Source organism: Bos mutus, chromosome 7 (genome assembly GCF_027580195.1).
Source record: "Bos mutus isolate GX-2022 chromosome 7, NWIPB_WYAK_1.1, whole genome shotgun sequence".
Taxonomy (NCBI): Eukaryota; Metazoa; Chordata; class Mammalia; order Artiodactyla; family Bovidae; genus Bos; species Bos mutus.
The window spans coordinates 102,433,789-102,451,028 of record NC_091623.1 but is presented as its reverse complement, the minus strand read 5'-3'; the positions used below and the strand labels follow the sequence as shown (position 1 = coordinate 102,451,028).

Sequence of the window (17,240 nt, the reverse complement as noted above, 5' to 3'; positions counted from 1 at the left end):
TCACAATTACTGAAGCCTGCATGCCCTAGAGCCCAGTGCTATGCAACAAGAGAAGTCACTGCAATGAGAAGCCCATGCACTATAACTAGAGAGTAGCCCTCACTCTCTGCAACTAGAGAACAACTGTGTACAGCAACAAAGACTCAGCACAGACATAAATAAATAAATAAATAAAATTATATACAAAAAGAGAAGGAAGCATTGAATGATCAGCTCAGTCATATTCTGCTAAGAGGTCAAATAAGATATGAAGTGGTATCAATCATTGGATTCGGCAACAAAGAGGATGCTGCATACTCTGACATCAGTGGTTTCTGTGTCGTGGTGTCATGGTGGGTAGGAGTGGAATTTTACTACAAAGCAAAAGCAAATAAAGAAAGTGCAACCTGGCAAGAGATGTGGGTTCAATAAAACTTTTTTTTCTTTTTTAAGATTAGAGCAATAGGGACTTCCATGGTGGTCCAGTGGAGAAGACTCTATGCTCCCAAAACAGGGGACCCAGGTTTGATCACTGGTCAGGGAATTAGATCCCACATGCCAGAGCTAAGACGTTCTTATGCCTTAAGTAAAGATCCCACATGCTGCAACAAAGATCAAAGACCTTGCATGTCACAACTAAGACCTTGCAAATAAATAAATACATAAAATATATATATATATATATATTTTTAAAGATTAGAGCAATAACAGCACGTCTATATGATGACTGGAATGATCCAGTAGAGAATGAACAAAGATATAGGAAGGAGAAAGGATAGTCAGTGGTCTCTTGTCCAATATATAGGAGGTTAAGAAGGGTAGGGTGGGATCTAGTGCACGAATAGAGAGATTGGCTTTGGACAACATGGACAGATGTGATGGTGACCGTGCCTATAACTTCCCATCTGGTTGCTGAGAGCAAGGATGGGGAGAGAGGCATTAAGGGTCTAAGGAGAGAAGTTGTGAAAATAGTCATCTGGGAGAGTGAGGGGACTAAACAAGACAGTAGAAGTGTTGGCCGCTCAGTCTTGTCCGACTCTTTGCAAAACCATGGACTATGGCTCACCTGGCTCCTCTGTCCATGGAATTCTCCAGGAAAGAATATGGAGTGGGTGGCCATTCTCTTCTCCAGGAGATCTTCCCAACCCAGGGATTGAACCTGGGTCTCCTGCATTGCAGGTGGATTCTTTACTGTCTGAGCCAACAGGGGAGCCCAACCAAGACAGTACAATTGTACAATTGTTGGGCAGTACGAAGGACACATTTGTGGCCATGAAATTAAAGGGAGACCAATACGCAAAGGCTGTGTGTTACTCCGTAGCCACGTTCAGCTCCATGATTGCTATACAGAGTAGAGGGAAAGTTGAGTTTTACCTGATTTGTGTATTTGCCAAGTGAGATCTACCAAGTTAAAAAGGGAAAAGAATTTGTCTATGGACTTTAAGCTTGATAAGGTGAGGAATGAGGACATGAAAGAAGGGAGAAACAGTGAAAAAATGGAGGGATCAATGGAGTTGTGGTCTTTAGTAAGTGAAAGCAGTGATTTAATAACAATGCTTTGTATAAGATGTACTTATTTAAAATTTTTTTAATTGAACAATAATTGCTTTACAGAATTTTGTGGTTTCCTGTCATACATCAACAAGAATCACCCATAGGTACACCCATGTCCCCTCCCTCCAGGGCCTCCCTCCCATCTCCCTTCCCATCCCACTATTTAGCCTGTCACAGAGCCCCTGTTTGAGTTCCCTGAGTTACACAGCAAATTCCCCTTGGCTATCTATTTTACATATGGTATTGTAATTTTCTATGTTAGTCTCTCCATACATAAGATGTACTTATTTTTGACATTCTCTTTCCTCAGTGGCAAGTTATATTGGTTTTCCATTTGCTGTAATAATACTAAGTGTTCTTTTAAAAAAAGGTATGTGTAGTATTCAACCAGGGCAAAAATTGGCAAGATTGTGTACAAATGGCCAGTCTCTAGAAAACACTGGGTAAGATCTTCACATTTCACCCGGAGGAAGCTCTACTTAATCCAGCTCTACTTAATAGTTTCACTTTGTTGTTGTTGTTGCTCAGTTGCTAAGTTGTGTCCAGCTCTTGGTGACCCCATGAACTGCAGCACACCACCCTTCCCTGTCCTTCACTCTCTCCCAGAGTTTGCTCAAACTCATGTCCATTGAGTTGATAATGCCATCCAACCATCTCATCCTCTGTCATCCCCTTCTCCTCCTGCCTTCAATCTTCCCCAGCATCAGTGTCTTTTCCAGTGAGTTGGCTCTTCGCATCATGTGGCCAAAGAATTAGAGCTTCAACTTCAGCATTGTCCTTCCAGTGAATATTCAGGGTTGATTTCCTTTGGGATTGACTGGTTTGATCTCCCTGCAGTCCAAGGGACTCTCAAGAGTCTTCTCTAGCACCACAGTCCAAAAGCATCAATCCTTCAGTGCTCAGCATTCTTTATGGTCCAGCTCTCACATCCATACGTGACTACTGGAAAAACCATAGCTTTGACTATATGCACCTTTGTCAGCTTGTGGATCCCCTGAAATCATCTTTGAGATCCACTTCAAGAAGTGCTGAACTGTTGCATAAGTGGGGGTGAAAGGGAGGTTTTTGGTTTCCCTGAAGGCTTAGGAGAGTAGAACACTGGAGAGGCCTGTGAAGAAGAATCCAAAAGACAGGGGCTGGCAAGATGTCTCTGGGCCTCAGTTTCCTCATCTGTGAAATGGACAGACATGTCCCCTACCAGGACATTCCATGGAGAACAGCAAGGGCCAAATGAGGCCATAAATGGAAGTGCACTTTGAGGGCCTTTATGCTCTACAAATACAACGTCTGAAAAAAATACAGCCTTGAAAAATCACTACCCCTTCTACCTGTAAAAATACACGAACATTTTTTGCACTAGCAGCTTCTGAGCAAAGGTTTCTCTAAGCACCTCTTGGTTTTGCTGATGGTCATCTGGGTTTTCTTTACAGCTGGTCAATGGAGTGCTCCAGCTGGAATACCACTGCCCAGGTGGCTTCTATGGAAATCTTTCCTCCCGGTTGCACGTGAATGACCATGAGTGGCACTCTGTTCTGGTGGAGGAGATGGACACTTCCGTCCGCCTGTTGGTTGACAGTGCAAGCAGCACCTCCCTCAAGCTCCCAGAGAACTGCCGGGGTCTGAAGCCTGAAAGGGACCTCTTTCTGGGTGGCCTCGTCCACTCGCATTCTTCCCCAAATGTCTCCCAGGGCTTTGAAGGCTGCCTGGATGCTGTTGTGATCAACAGAGAGGTGCTGGAGCTGCTGGTCCATGGCAAGAAGGCGGCCGGTTTGCTGGAGAGGCGGGCCCTCACCGAGTGCTGCTTCCCCAGTGACCAGTGCGGCCAGAACCCGTGTCTCAACGGTGGGAAGTGCTCGCAGACTGGTGGGGCAGGTAAGGCTGTGGCTGACCCCGAGGCTTATCCCAGGAGACTCTGCAGAGGACCCTGACATGCTGAACTAGCAATCGTGGATCACTGTAGAGTTGACTGAGCATATTTCTCCAACACAGCCCCATGAGGGAGAGAGGGGAAAGGGAAGTAAAGCTCTGTTTTACTGCTCAAGAAACCACTGTGCTACGGAAGGGATACCTGGAAAGGTAAGGGAACTCAGACAAGGTCATAGGGCTGAAGTTTGAGACAGGCTCAGGGTGCAGATCTCAGTGGAGATAATTCCTCCCTTTCCTTTACTGTCTGGTGAGTTGGGATTGGCTAGGTTTACACTGGAGAAGGCAATGGCAATCCACTCCAGTACTCTTGCCTGGAAAATCCCATGGACGGAGGAGCCTGGTAGGCTGCAGTCCATGGGGTTGCTAAGAGTCGGGCATGACTGAGCGACTTCACTTTCACTTTTCACTTTCATGCATTGGAGAAGGAAATGGCAACCCACTCCAGCGTTCTTGCCTGGAGAATCCCAGGGATGGGGGAGCCTGGTGGGCTGCTGTCTATGGGGTCGCACAGAGTCGGACACGACTGAAGTGACTTAGCAGCAGCAGGTTTACACCAGGGGAGGCCAAGAGTCTTCTTTCTTCTTCAACAAGAACTATCTTTCTACTTTTTTTCTGGATGGGGGAAGGGGGTGAATAAGAACCTCCATATAGAAGGCTGAAGTCAACACATCTGTGTCATCATTGGTCCATGCTAAGTTTCTCTTTCTTACTGCCCTTTATACTCCACTGCCTTTTCCCTTCCCCAAACTCATAGGTAAACACTTAAAGTGGGGTTTTTGGCCATACTGGCACCCCACTCCAGTACTCTTGCCTGGCAAATCCCATGGATGGAGGAGCCTGGTAGGCTGCAGTCCATGGGGTTGCTAAGAGTCGGACACGACTGAGCAACTTCACGTTCACTTTTCACTTTCATGCATTGGAGAAGGAAATGGCAACCCACTCCAGTGTTCTTGCCTGAAGAATCCCAGGGACGGGGGAGCCTGGTGGGCTGCCATCTTTGGGGTCGCACAGAGTTGGACACGACTGAAGCGACTTAGCAGCAGCAGCAGCAGCAGCACAGTATATGGGATCTTGGTTTCCTGACCAGGGATCAAACCCTCACCCCTCAGTGGACGCATGGAATCTTAACCACTGGACCACCAGGGAGATCCCTAAAGTTTTTAAAAGTATCCTTTCAACATGCATGAACTATATTTCACATGCTTGAATTTTTACACTCTTCCATCCACACTGCCACAAGTAATTCTTTTTTCTAATATTTTTTTAATTGGAGGATAATTTCTTTACAATGTTGCATTGGTTTCTGCCATACATCAACATGAATCAGCCATAGGCATATATATGTATGTCTCCTCCCTCTTGAACCTCCCTCCTACTGCTTTTAATTTCGGCTCAATTTGCCAAGGTGTGCATGTGCTTACCTTTCCCCTCTCCACTTTCCTAGCAATGGACATCCCACTTCCATCAACAGGGCTGCACTGAACATCCTTCCATGTCATCTTACGAACCTACATGAGAACTTTCACACATACACACACATGAAATTAACAAACCCAGAGTATACCAACACTTTGACTAAGTCAGGTCAGATTGCTGACCAGCATGGCTGCAGCAGTCTGTACTTCCACCAGCAAGTGCGTGGGGTTCCTAAGCACCTGTATCCCTGTCAACACTTGGCAGTCTCCCGTTTTCTAATGTTTGCCTGACTGATAATACTGTCATTTCTACCTGAGCTATCCAAGGAGTCCATCACTTCTGTGTCCCCACTGCCATGAGTCTGACCCCAGCCCTCATCACCTCTCATCTTCTCCTCTGCACCAGCCACCTCCTTGCTCTCCTGCTTCTGTCCCTCCACTAGCATCTTCCAGCAAGACACCAGAGCCATCCTTACACAGTGCAGATCTGAGCACATCACTTTCCTGCTCAGACCCTAGTGGTGGCTTCCCCTTGCTGTTCAGCTGCTGCTGCTGCTGCTGCTGCTAAGTTGCTTCAGTCGTGTCCAACTCTGTGTGACCCCATAGATGGCAGCCCACCAGGCTCCCCCGTCTCTAGGGTTCTCCAGGCAAGAACACTGGAGTGGGTTGCCATTTCCTTCTCCAATGCATGAAAGTGATAAGTGAAAGTGAAGTCATTCAGTCGTGTCCAACCCTTTGTGATCCCATGGACTGCAGCCTACCAGGCTCCACCATCCATGGGATTTTTCCAGGCAAGAGTACTGGAGTGGGGTGCCATTGATGGAATCCCAATTTCTTACTCCTGCCTATGGCTCCTATGCACTGGACCCTTCACCTGCCAGCCCTCCTGCTCCCATTCTCCCCTCTGCTCCCTAGGCTCACCCCTGCCCTGACCCCTGGTGATATGTCATGCCCTCTCCTCTGAGTCTTTGCACACATTCTCCTTTGCTTAAAGCATCTTCCTCTCTTTTTGCCTGGCTAATTTTTACTCATCCTTCAGGTCTGAACTAAAATACCACCTCCTCCAAGAAACCTCCCCTGGTCCCTAGTTTAGGCTAGTTTCCTCCCCTAACACTTCCTTTCAATAAAACGAATTTTTATAATAATTACTAATATACTGATATGATATATAACTGTCTCAGTTTGACGACCCCCCCGCCCCCCCAAGTTTCCATTTGCTTGTGGTGTAACTCTGAGCCAATGTCATACATTCCCAGGCCTCACTTCCTGGCCAGCCATCAACTTCCACCTGTCCCCAGGTGCAAGGACAATAATAGTAACTAATGTTGACCATAACAGCAACCAATCTCAGAGCCAACGGGTGGGTCAGATGAGCTAATACATGAAGATGCTTAGAACAGTGACTACACTGAATAGCATTGTCCTGGATGACAGTGACGATACCCATTCATATCTGTTAGATGAATGTTCCCTGTAGGCTGTAAGTTGTTTGAGGGCAGGGATCAAGTCTTCTTGCCCAGCTGAGCACCACTGCCCAACACAGAGCACATGGCAGAGGGGAGCATTCAGTAGCCAAGTGTGGACCCTGGGATCTGCAAACACTCAAGGTCCCCCTCCATCCTGGGGGCTCAGTCCACCTGCAGTTGCTGGACCACGAGGCCAGTATGTCCTCTCGCCTCCCTGCCCTTTCCTCCCAGGATATATCTGCGTGTGCCACCCACAGTTTGCTGGGAGGCACTGCGAACAAAGAAAGGAGAACTGCACCTCGACTCCCTGCCTGGAAGGTGGAACTTGCATCTCCTCCCCCGAGGGAGCCCCCTGTATCTGCCCTCACCCCTACACAGGAGACAGGTAAGCACAGGAGAGGCCCCCGGCTGTGGGCTCCTCTCCCTGAGGTTGGCAGCACCTCTGCCCTCTGAGCCCTAAAGAGGCCAGTGGGCAGCCAGGGGCCAAGTAATCCAGTGACCTGGCCTCTTGGCCTTTTGCAGGGGTCAGGCCTCCTTCCTCCCACCACCTGCATCAAGAGCACCCTGGGAGGGGAGGTCCTAGCTATACAGACAGATCGCCCAAGCCCTCTGCTGAACCTAGTGGACTGGACTCACCAGGCTGGGGCCCAGGAATCTACCTCATACCAGCTCCTCAGGCATTTCCTGTCTTTGCTGAAGTCTGAAAATGCTCAAGTTCTTATTCTCTTGCTCTGGCCCCTGACTTTTCAGAAAGTGGCCCGGGGGCAATGATTCCCCTTGGGACAGGCTCCACTGTGGATTCATGCCCCACCACTACCTACCTGTACCTTATGTAATGCTGCCCTGGGGTTGCCAGGGAAGGAGAATCCCCCACGATAATCCTAGACACAAAGAGGCTTCTGGCAATTCACCGGTTTTACGAATTCCCAACTTGGAAACCTTTAAAAATCATGAGGGAGACTTATGAAAAATAAAAATTCCTGGAACAATTAAATTGGAATCTCCAAGGAAGGAGGCCTGGGATTCTATTTATAACACGCTCCCAAGGGACCCCCCCATCCTGTTGTCAGGGTGTATGTAAGAGATCCAGTGGTGTGGTCCACCCACCCATTTTACAGGTGGGGAAACTGAGACCCAGAGAAGGAAAGGGCTTGTCCAAGAGTCTCCCATATGTTTATCTTAAAGTCCTTTCTCTCAGCACCCGGTCAGGGAGCTAAGATCCCACATGCCACGGGGCAACTAAACTCGAGGGCTGCAGCTACTAAGCCCGAGCGCTTCAGAGCCCGCCTGCTACAAGTAGAGAATCTGTGAATTGCAAAGAAAGATCCTGCATGCTGCAACTCAGACTCAATAAAGCCAAATAAATAATAAATTAAGAGGGGACATGGAAAGGCCTATATAGTGACTGGGTCCTCTACTTCTCTGTCCCTGCAGGTGTGAAATGGAGGCCAGGGGCTGCTCAGAAGGACACTGCCTCGTCACCCCTGAGATCACAAGGGGGGACTGGGGACAGCAGGAGATTCTGATCATCATAGTGGCCCTGCTGGTCATCGTCGTCATCTCCACGGTGCTTCTCTTCTACTGCCGCCGTTGCAAGTCACACAAGCCCGTGGCCATGGAGGACCCAGATCTCCTGGCCAGGAGTGTGGGTGTTGACACCCAAGCCATGCCTGCCATTGAGCTCAACCCCCTGAGCACCAGCTCCTGCAACAACCTGAACCAAACGGAGCCAGGCAAGACCTCGGCTCCAAATGAACTTGGCGCTTTTGGACCCAGCTCTAAGCAACGGCCCATGGTCTGCAGTGTTCCTCCCAGACTCCCGCCAGCCGCGGTCTCTTCCCACCCTGACAGTGAGGCCATCATTAAGAGGAGATGGTCTGGCGAGGAGATGGGTCAGTATAGCCACAGGCTGCTAGCCTCTGGGATTGATGGGACAGGGCAGTAAATGGAAACACTCCATTATCTGAGACATGAGTGTTTTCAGCCACCATCCAGTCCACGAAGGGATGTGGTCAAGGTCAGGGTGCACTGGATGTGACTTCATCCTCGGGGTTACATTCGCAGAGGTGTCCAGCCATCGGGAATTACCTTGAATGGACGGGGAAATCGGTGTCTTTCGGAATGTGGCACGACCCACGAGGCTTCCTCTCTAGTTTCAGTGCGAGACCTGCCTCCTCCTGAGGTGCGACGGGAAGGTGGGATCCCTTTCCAGACAAAGTAGGGGAATCGCCCCTCAGGTCGAGATCAGGAGGGGAGAAGGGGCTCAGATTAAGTTGTGCGGGAAAACTCGGTGTTCCTCTCAAGTGAGACCCGTGTGTCGGGGAACTTTTTGACTTGCATCAAGGCTGTCAAGTACAGTTTTGAATTTCAAGAAATTCGGTGCACTAGTGGGCTGGACCAGACTCCAGGCCTCTGGACTCAAGAGTCTATGCCTCGTTCCACTGAACTGTGATCCACTCCTCTAAATTCCAAGTCACTCCACAGGACTGACGTCCATGGCAGAAACCCACAGACCCTGGATAGGGGTGGGGAGGATCCATGGGGTTAAAAGGAAGCTTCTGTACATATTTACTTGGGTTTCCCTGATGGCTCAGCTGGTAAAGAATCCGCCTACAATGCAGGAGACCTGGGTTTGATCCCTGGGTTGGGAAGATTGCCTAGAGAAGGGAAAGGCTACCCACTCTAGTATTCTGGCCTGGAGAATTCCATGGACTGTATAGTTGATGGGGTTGCAAAGAGTCGGACACAACTGAGTGACTTTAACTCACTTACATGTATATTTACACTTTTCTGGAAAGGGAGAGAGAGAGGCAGTTGTCTAGTTGGCTGGCCACGTCTAGAGGTACAGCAGCCTTGAGCCAGACCTGGCTCACTCCAAGGAGGGATCTTCACCCTCCTCTCATTTTCAGCTCAACAGGAGGTGAATTTGTAAAGTACTTTATGTTTCTAGGCTTACTTACTAATAGTTCAACAGTTATTGGCATGAACTATCTGCCATTAGGGTAACTGGGACCCATATAGACACAGTGACTTGTAACTCTCCCAGCTCTTCAGGACCAGGGATAGAGGCAGGTCCAAGGATGCCTGATCACCAAGCTTCCAAGCCACGTCTCATGTAATCACTCCCTGTAATAGACACCACCACATCTCCTAGTCCAAAAGACATGTTTGTTTCCCTCAATTAAGGAGACAAAACTCACCAGTAGGATTTTGATGGAGCTGCTGTCTCCAGGAATGGGAGTTGGCTGCATGGAGCCCTTCAGATTCTTCCCTTATCCCACTGACCTTTGAAGCAGTGGCACAGATTTGCAAAATGGGCTGGCTTTGAGTTAAACCTCTGGCTTTCAACTTGGCCCCACTGGATTCTAGATATTAATTTAAGCTGCCAGAGACAACACACACAGATGGGCCACATGCCCACTGACTCCTTGGCTCCTCTCTGCCACGCGCTAAGTCATGTACATTAGCTCTAAGGCCAGCTGGAACCTTCACCAGGGAAACTCAGAGCTCACTCTATCATGTGTTCCCTTTCAGTGTACCCAGGCGGAGCCACGGTCTGGCCCCCAACGTACTCCAGGAAGGAACGCTGGGAATACCCCCACTCCGAAGTCACCCCTGGCCCAGCGCCACCGTCGCCTCACTGCCATCAGAATCCAGCCGTGATGCCAGACCCCAGTGGCCTCTACGGGGGTTTCCCCTTCCCACTGGAGCTGGAAAACAAGCGAGCACCTCTCCCACCCCGTTACAGCAACCAGAACCTGGAAGATCTGATTCCCCCGCGGCCCCCCAGTCCCCGGGAGCACCTGCCGGCTCCCTGTCTCAACGAGTACACGGCCATCAGCTACTACCACTCGCAGTTCCGGCAGGGAGGGGGAGGGCCCTGCCTGGCAGAAGGGGGCTACAAGGGGGTGAGCATGCGCCTCAGCCGGGCCGGGCCCTCTTATGCCGACTGTGAGGTGGGGGGTGGGCACCCCCTGGGCCGGGGCCAGCCCCAGGCCCCCCCCAACTATGAGGGCTCTGACATGGTGGAGAGTGATTATGGGAGCTGTGAGGAGGTCATGTTCTAGCTATCCTCAGAGGGAGGCAGGCAGGAGGCTGAGGACCCGACACCTCCCCCCCAACTGGTGGGGAATGAATTGAGCATGGCTGGGAAAGAGGGAGGGAAGCCCCCATACCCAGTCCAAGCTGCCAAATCTTGAAATGTGCTCTTGCAGACCCCAGCTGCTCCCTGAGGATGGAGGGAAGCTGAGGGTAGAGCTCTAGACACAGCGCACCAGGGCCCCCCGCAGAAAGGGGGTGCCCAGAGCCGTTACCCTGGAAACCCAGGAAAAACTGACTCCTGGGATAGGCAAGAGGCAGTGGGCCCCTCTGATGGTCCCCAGGGATTCAGAGCCTGAACTAGTGGGCCGACCCTGATGGGCACACTCTTAGACCTGCCCACAGCTGCGCTCTGCAGGCCATGGCGGGCCTGTGCCTCATAGGCAAGCACCACATCTGCTGTAGAGACAAGGTCCAAGGTCACAAACCCTGCGGGGCAACAGGGGCTCTGCAAGGGGCTGAGAGGTGAGCAGCAGGTGAACAGCTACCACATGTCACCTGTGCACCCTGCCTGCCAGGCATCGGAGGTAAGATGATGAACCTCGATGACGAAGGTTCCCCAGGGGCATCATTTGGCCTCAGTCTCCTGGTGGTCCCACTCCTCTAATCTAACTCCAAGCACCTTGTCTGTCCTTTTCTAAGTCATGTGACTTTCTACCAGCCAGGGTTTGCCAGGATCTGTGCAGCCCTGAACCATCTTTGTTAAAGAATTCAGACCTCATGAAACTCTGGGCTCTTCAGCCCAAGTTTCGCAAGCACTTTGGGCCAAAGGCAAGAAGGGCACGATTCTTCATTTTTGAAATAATTCTTAGGCACTTTTCAACCTTGCTGTCTGGATGAGCTGCCCCATAGGGACTCAATGTCCTCCCTAGACACAAGGAAGTCAACTCCTGCGCAGGGAAGGGTGGCAGCAGGGAGTCAGACACCAGGAGGGTCCTCTCCTGCCCCTCTGTCTCAGAGACCTGCCAGTCCAAGGATTACCTGCAGTGACTCAACCCTATGCATGGAGGGTCAGTATGGGTGCATGTCTGCACACATGGGAGTCCATGTATAGTACATGTGCACACATGTGCAGAATGTATGTAGCCAGGAGTGGGAGGGCCCAGAGGCTTCTGGTGGCCTGGCCACTCCTTCCTCTGCCACTCTGGTCCACTGCTTTTTCATGTGTGTTGTTTGGGAGACAAAAGTAAAAAGGAAGAGAAATGGTGACTCTTACCCACAAGGCTGCTGCTTACAGCTAGAGGGAGCTGTGTGGGTGAGAGGGTGTCTGTGTGTGTGGTTCACGGCTGTGCGGGCGACTGTGAGAGTGAGTGATGGGGTGCCTGGTTTCATTGCTCATCTGTTGTTGTTTTTTAACAATAAAATATCTTTTTTTACTGTTATTTTCTTTGTCACCTAGGCTGTTTGGGATTGGGTCAGGGGAAGGTCACAGGGGTCTACTGGCTATTCCAAGCTAAGGTTCATGGAGTCTGGGGGTTGGAAGGGACCCCACAGGTCACTAAGCACCATGATTCCCTTGAAAACCGGCTAACCTGCAGATCCCTGAGTTCCACCCACACATACAAAATCAGAACCTCTAGGGGTGGGGCCTAGGACACTGGAAAACCGCCTCTAGTTCTGACACAGCGGGGCACAGTGAGAGGACAAGTCTGCTAAGGAGCGAATGAATGAAAGGCCCAGGACAAGACTTCAGGACTGCTGACCTCTGGCCAGCACCCTTGGCAGCACAGAGCAGTGGCCAGGCTGAGGGGACTTACATCACAGGTCTTGGGAGGCCAGTCCCCTGCTGCCCAGAGTGACCTGTGGCCACAGCTCCACAGCTCACCTTGAGGCCCAGCTGGATGTGAATGTCACCAGGCAACCTGGTCCGTGCAGGCCTTGCCGGTCCATCACTGAGACTGGAGGGTCTAGTCCCTGCTGCCCAGCTCCCAGTGCAGGTAAGCAGAGAAGGCATGCACATGGGTGGTACCACAGCAGACAGTGGCTCAGGGGTCCAATGGGCTCGGTTCCAAACCGGCTCTGCCGCACCATAACGTGGCCTCAGGCAGGTACGACCGGGCCTCTCACTGGTCAGTAAAATGAAGAGTAAGTAATACCCTATTCTGAGAGATAAGTTCAAAGAGCTGATAGCAGCATAAACAATAAATGGTGACCCTTATGCTAGGGAACAATACCAGGTATAGTATGCAGATAGGATTAGCTTATCAGAACGGTGCAGGAAACCACAAAGAATCTAGTCCAGTGGCGCCCAAATTTCTGTTGCTTTTTGATTTTCATTTTATGATTTTGATCCTGATAAAATGATACCTGTTCTATTGTTTACTTAATATTTTTCTTTTAGTGTATTTAGATTTTTAAAACTATTTTTATTCACCTTCAAAGGATAGGGCTTCCCTTGTGGCTCAGCTGGTAAAGAATCCACCTGCAATGTGGGAGACCTGGGTTCGATCCCTGGGTTGGGAAGATTCCCTGGAGAAGGGAAATGCTACCCACTCCAGTATTCTGGCCTGGAGAATTCCATGGACTGTATAGAGCACGGGGCGCAAAGAGCTGGACATGACTGAGGGGCTTTCATTTTCACTTTCGGACTTCCCTGGTAGTTCAGCCGATAAGAAGTCTGCCTGCAATGCCGGCGACCTGGGTTCAATCCCTAGGGTAGGAAGATCCCCGTGGAGAAGGAAATGGCAATCCACTCCGGTATTCTTGCCTGGAAAATCCCATGGACAGAGGAGTCTGGCAGGCTACAGTTCATGGGGTCTCAAAGAATGGGACACAACTGAGCAATTTCACTTCTCACTCTCTAAAAGGATAATATCCATAGATGAAAACAAGTAAAAGTTACTAATTTTTCTAGCGCCACATGAAAACACATGAACATTCCGGTTTTCAAAATGACTGTCCAGGGTCCCCTAAATCACCTCTGGGAAACACAGATCCAGTTCGTCATCATTCCCAATGCTCCTCACCCTGAGGCCTGCAGAGGAGAAGGCGTGGATCTGAAGTCCCACAGGTAGCACTTCACAGTAGTGAGACCATATTCAGGTCTGATCCCAGACTGGGGGTCTCCCTAGAAAACTCCCTGCTCTTCTCATAAATGCAGAGCCTTTCTCTAGCCAGCCCACTTCTCTCCCCACCAGGTCCCTCCTTCCCTTTGTCTCCTGCACCTGCACATTTGCAGATCAGCCACTAGAGGGCTCTTTGGGATCAAGATATAGAGCTGTGGCAGCCCCAAATGTTTCTCAGGGAAATCCTCAAGCCACTGGGGTTCTGTCTCAAAATGTCCTGAGTCTGACACAGCGAGACAGTGGCATAGAAAGGCAGAGACCCAGGCAAAACCCACCTGACTTGACCCAGGTGAAAACACAGTTCACCACAATCATCCTCAGCATCACTTCTTACTGGCACTTGCTATATGACAGGTGTTGTGCAAACGCTTGGCATGTCTTATCTCATTTAATCCTCATCATGGTGTGATGAGCTTTATTTTTTTGGGCTCCAAAATCACTGTGGATGGTGACTGCAGCCATGAAATTAAAAGACGCTTGCTCCTTGGAAGAAAAGCTACTGACAAACCTAGACAGTGTATTAAAAAGCAGAATCAGTTTGCTGACAAAATTCTGTCCAGTTAAAACTACAATTTTTCCTGTAGTCATGTACAGATGTGAAATGGGATCATAAAGAAGGCTGAGCGCTGAAGAATTGATGCTTTCAAACTGTGGTGCTGGAGAAGATTCTTGAGAGTCCCTTAGACTGCAAGATCAGATCAGCCAATCCTAAAGGAAATCAAGCCTGAATATACACTGGAAGGACTGATGCCGACGCTTCCACCTGATGCGAAGAGCCAACTCACTGGTAAAGACCCTGAAGCTGGGAAAGATTGAAGGCAGGAGGAGAAGGGGACGACAGAGGATGAGATGGTTGGATAGCATCATCAACTCAATGAACATGAGTTTGAGCAAACTCCGGGAGATGGTGAAGGACTGGGAAGCCTGGCGTGCTGCAATCCATGGGGTCGCAGAGTTGACATGACTGAGCGACTGAACAACAGCAACAACAAGGCTTGTGGTGTGAATACTGTCATCTCTGTTTTATAGATGGAGGAAAAGAAGAACACAAATTAAGTGGCTTGGGACTTCCCTGGTGGTCCAGTGCCTAAGACTTCACACCCCTCAATGCAGGGGACGTGGGTTCTATCCAGGGAACTAGTTCTCGAGTGCTGCAAGCAAGAGTTCGCATGCTGCAACTAAATATCCTGAGTGCTGAAACTAAAGCCTGGCGCAGCCAAATAAATAAATAAAGATTTTTGAAAAAGTAAAGACAAAAGACTATTTACAATATTTACATTTTTAAAAAGAACAAGAAGTTAAGTGGCTTGTAACTTATGGCAGTGACTTCAAGTGGAGTCTCCCAGTTCATGAGTGCTAGGGTCAGGATTCAATCCAGGGATGCCTGACTCCAGAACTATGCCTTATATTTGAGTTTTTGAAACTAATCATAAATACGGGACATCAGAAGATTAAGGAACAGGAGCAACTAGGACTGAGAGGGCTTAGTCCAATGAGCCAACTAAGTTCAGAGACCAAGAATGTCACTATAATTCTAGGTGGTATTAACAGCTGGAGTCTCTGGGTTTGGGGACGTAGAGTCTGCTCAGTCCCCCAGGGTTCAACTTAGGCCACCCTGGTAATCCTGTATCCAGTTCCGAGGCTGGGCCTTAAGAGTGACACAGCAATCTTGGGCACGGCTAGAGGAGGGCAGCCAGGAAGGGGTTGGGGAGGACTCAGAACCATGTTCCAGGAGGAGGGGCAGCTGGAACCCACCAGGACCTATGGCAAGGGAATTGTGAGACTGCTCCTTGCAAGGGCAGCCTGCACTGCCACACCATCACATGGCGTTTCTCAAGGCCTCACGGAGAAGCATCTTCCAGGAATAAGAGCAGTGTTTTGGAGGGACACACATGACATCTTGGGGAAGAGCAGCAAAAAGTGAGTGTCTGGGGGTAAAGACAGGCAGGCAGAGCCAGACTACCGTTTTGTGGACTGAAGATTAGAGATTATTGGTGGGGGGATTGGTTTCAGTTTCACCCAGCACTCACCAGTTCCTAACAGGCCACAGACCCGTACGTACAACAGGGGCAGGGGACCCCTGTTCTAGAGAGCAGCAGCCATCACAACTGGGTATTAAAGTTGAGCTTCAGGTTCAGCACAGGGAGAAGGACTGGCTGGGCTAAGAGAACAGCACAAAGGGAAGGCCTGAAGGTTTAAAGTATTTCAGCACTGGGGGGAGTTCTGATGGGTGGGGGTGGAGGGACAGTGGAGCCCAGGGTGGGGAGAACAGCCTGGGGTGGGAACGTGGGAGGAGTTAGGTGCACAGATAGGGGTCTGGAGACACACTGTGTCCACCGAGGGATGCGAGGGGAGGAGTGACAGAATCAGGTGGCAGGGCAGTGGATCCAAGGGCCAAAGACATGAGGTCTAGAATCAGACAGACCTGGCTCCACCATTTAGAAACGTGAGATCTTAGGGACTTCCCCAGTGGTCCAGTGGTTAGGACTCCACGCTCCCACTGCAGGGGCATGGGTCTGATCCCTGGTCGGGGGACTAAGATCCTCCATACCCTGTGGTGTGGCCAAAAATGATAATAATTCTGGATTTTTCAAATCTCCTGCAATTGTATTATCATACTTGCATAATTTAAAAAATTAAAATAATAATAATAATAGAAAATGTGTTATCTTGGGCATCATTTAAGCTGTTATGCTTTAGTTTGAAAAGCAGGGATATTAGCAGCACCTTACCTCTCTGGGTCTGAGGACAGAATATAGGTAAAGTGCTTAGCATGGTTGGCACAGTAAATGCTTAGAAGACGTTAATATGTTATCATTGCTATTAAAAAGCAGATCCTATTGTAGTATCCATGATCACACATCTTTGTTTCACAGCCAAGACACAAGGACATCTCCCCAGTTAGGGGTAGGTAGAGGCTAAGTACGTTAAAGCAGCAGTTCTTGAGAGGGTGGTGATTTCCAAACAACCCCTCACACTCAACACACACACACAAACAACACACAGAGAAGTCTGACCATGTCTGGAGGCACTTTGGGTTGTTATGACTGGCAGGATGCAGGTGGCATCCAGTAGTAGACCAGAGATGTTGATAAAAATCCTACAGTGCACAAGACGGTCTCAACAGCAAAGAATAATCCAGCCCAAAGTGTACACGGTATCAAGGCTGAGAAGCTCTGTCCTGAGGAAATATATGTGGTCTTTAAGTAGCACATAGCAGCTGGGAACTGGCAAAAGCACACTTATGCCAAAAATTATAGTTGTAGCACATGGTTTTGCTCATTTATAAAAAGGCACCATTCTGGATTCTACATTTGTCAGAGTAAATATCAATATCAGGGTGAATAAAAAGCAATCCAAATATATATACACACATGTATACATATGTGTGTGCACCTATGTGTATACATATATGTATGTACACGTGTGTGTGTGTGTGTATATATATATATATATATACCTAAAATAATATACCATATACCATGACCAAGTGGGACTTATTCCAGGTAAGCTAGGTTGGTTAACTATTCAAAGATGATCCATTTTAATCCATCATATCAACAGGCAAAAAAGAAAAATTTTAATGTCATAGCAATTGATGCAGAAAAGGCATTCAACAAAATTAAGCCATTCATGATTTCAAGAAAATCTCTCGGTACAGGAATACAGGGGAACTTCTATAAAGTCCTGTAGTTGGTATCATATGTAAAGGTGAAAGACTGAAAGCTTTCCCTGTA

At 49.1% G+C, this 17,240-nt stretch overlaps 1 protein-coding gene across 1 annotated transcript in view; it reads left to right on the top strand.

The window, feature by feature from the left end:
- FAT2 (FAT atypical cadherin 2) overlaps positions 1-11,764 on the top strand; it is a 75,802-nt gene extending 64,038 nt beyond the window's left edge. The window contains exons 21-24 of the mRNA XM_070374758.1: positions 2,964-3,405; positions 6,572-6,725; positions 7,775-8,232; positions 9,875-11,764. Coding sequence (XP_070230859.1) covers positions 2,964-3,405; positions 6,572-6,725; positions 7,775-8,232; positions 9,875-10,407 — 1,587 coding nt within the window. The 3' untranslated portion in view covers positions 10,408-11,764. The remainder of the gene's footprint in view (positions 1-2,963; positions 3,406-6,571; positions 6,726-7,774; positions 8,233-9,874) is intronic.
- The last annotated feature ends 5,476 nt before the right edge of the window (positions 11,765-17,240 follow it).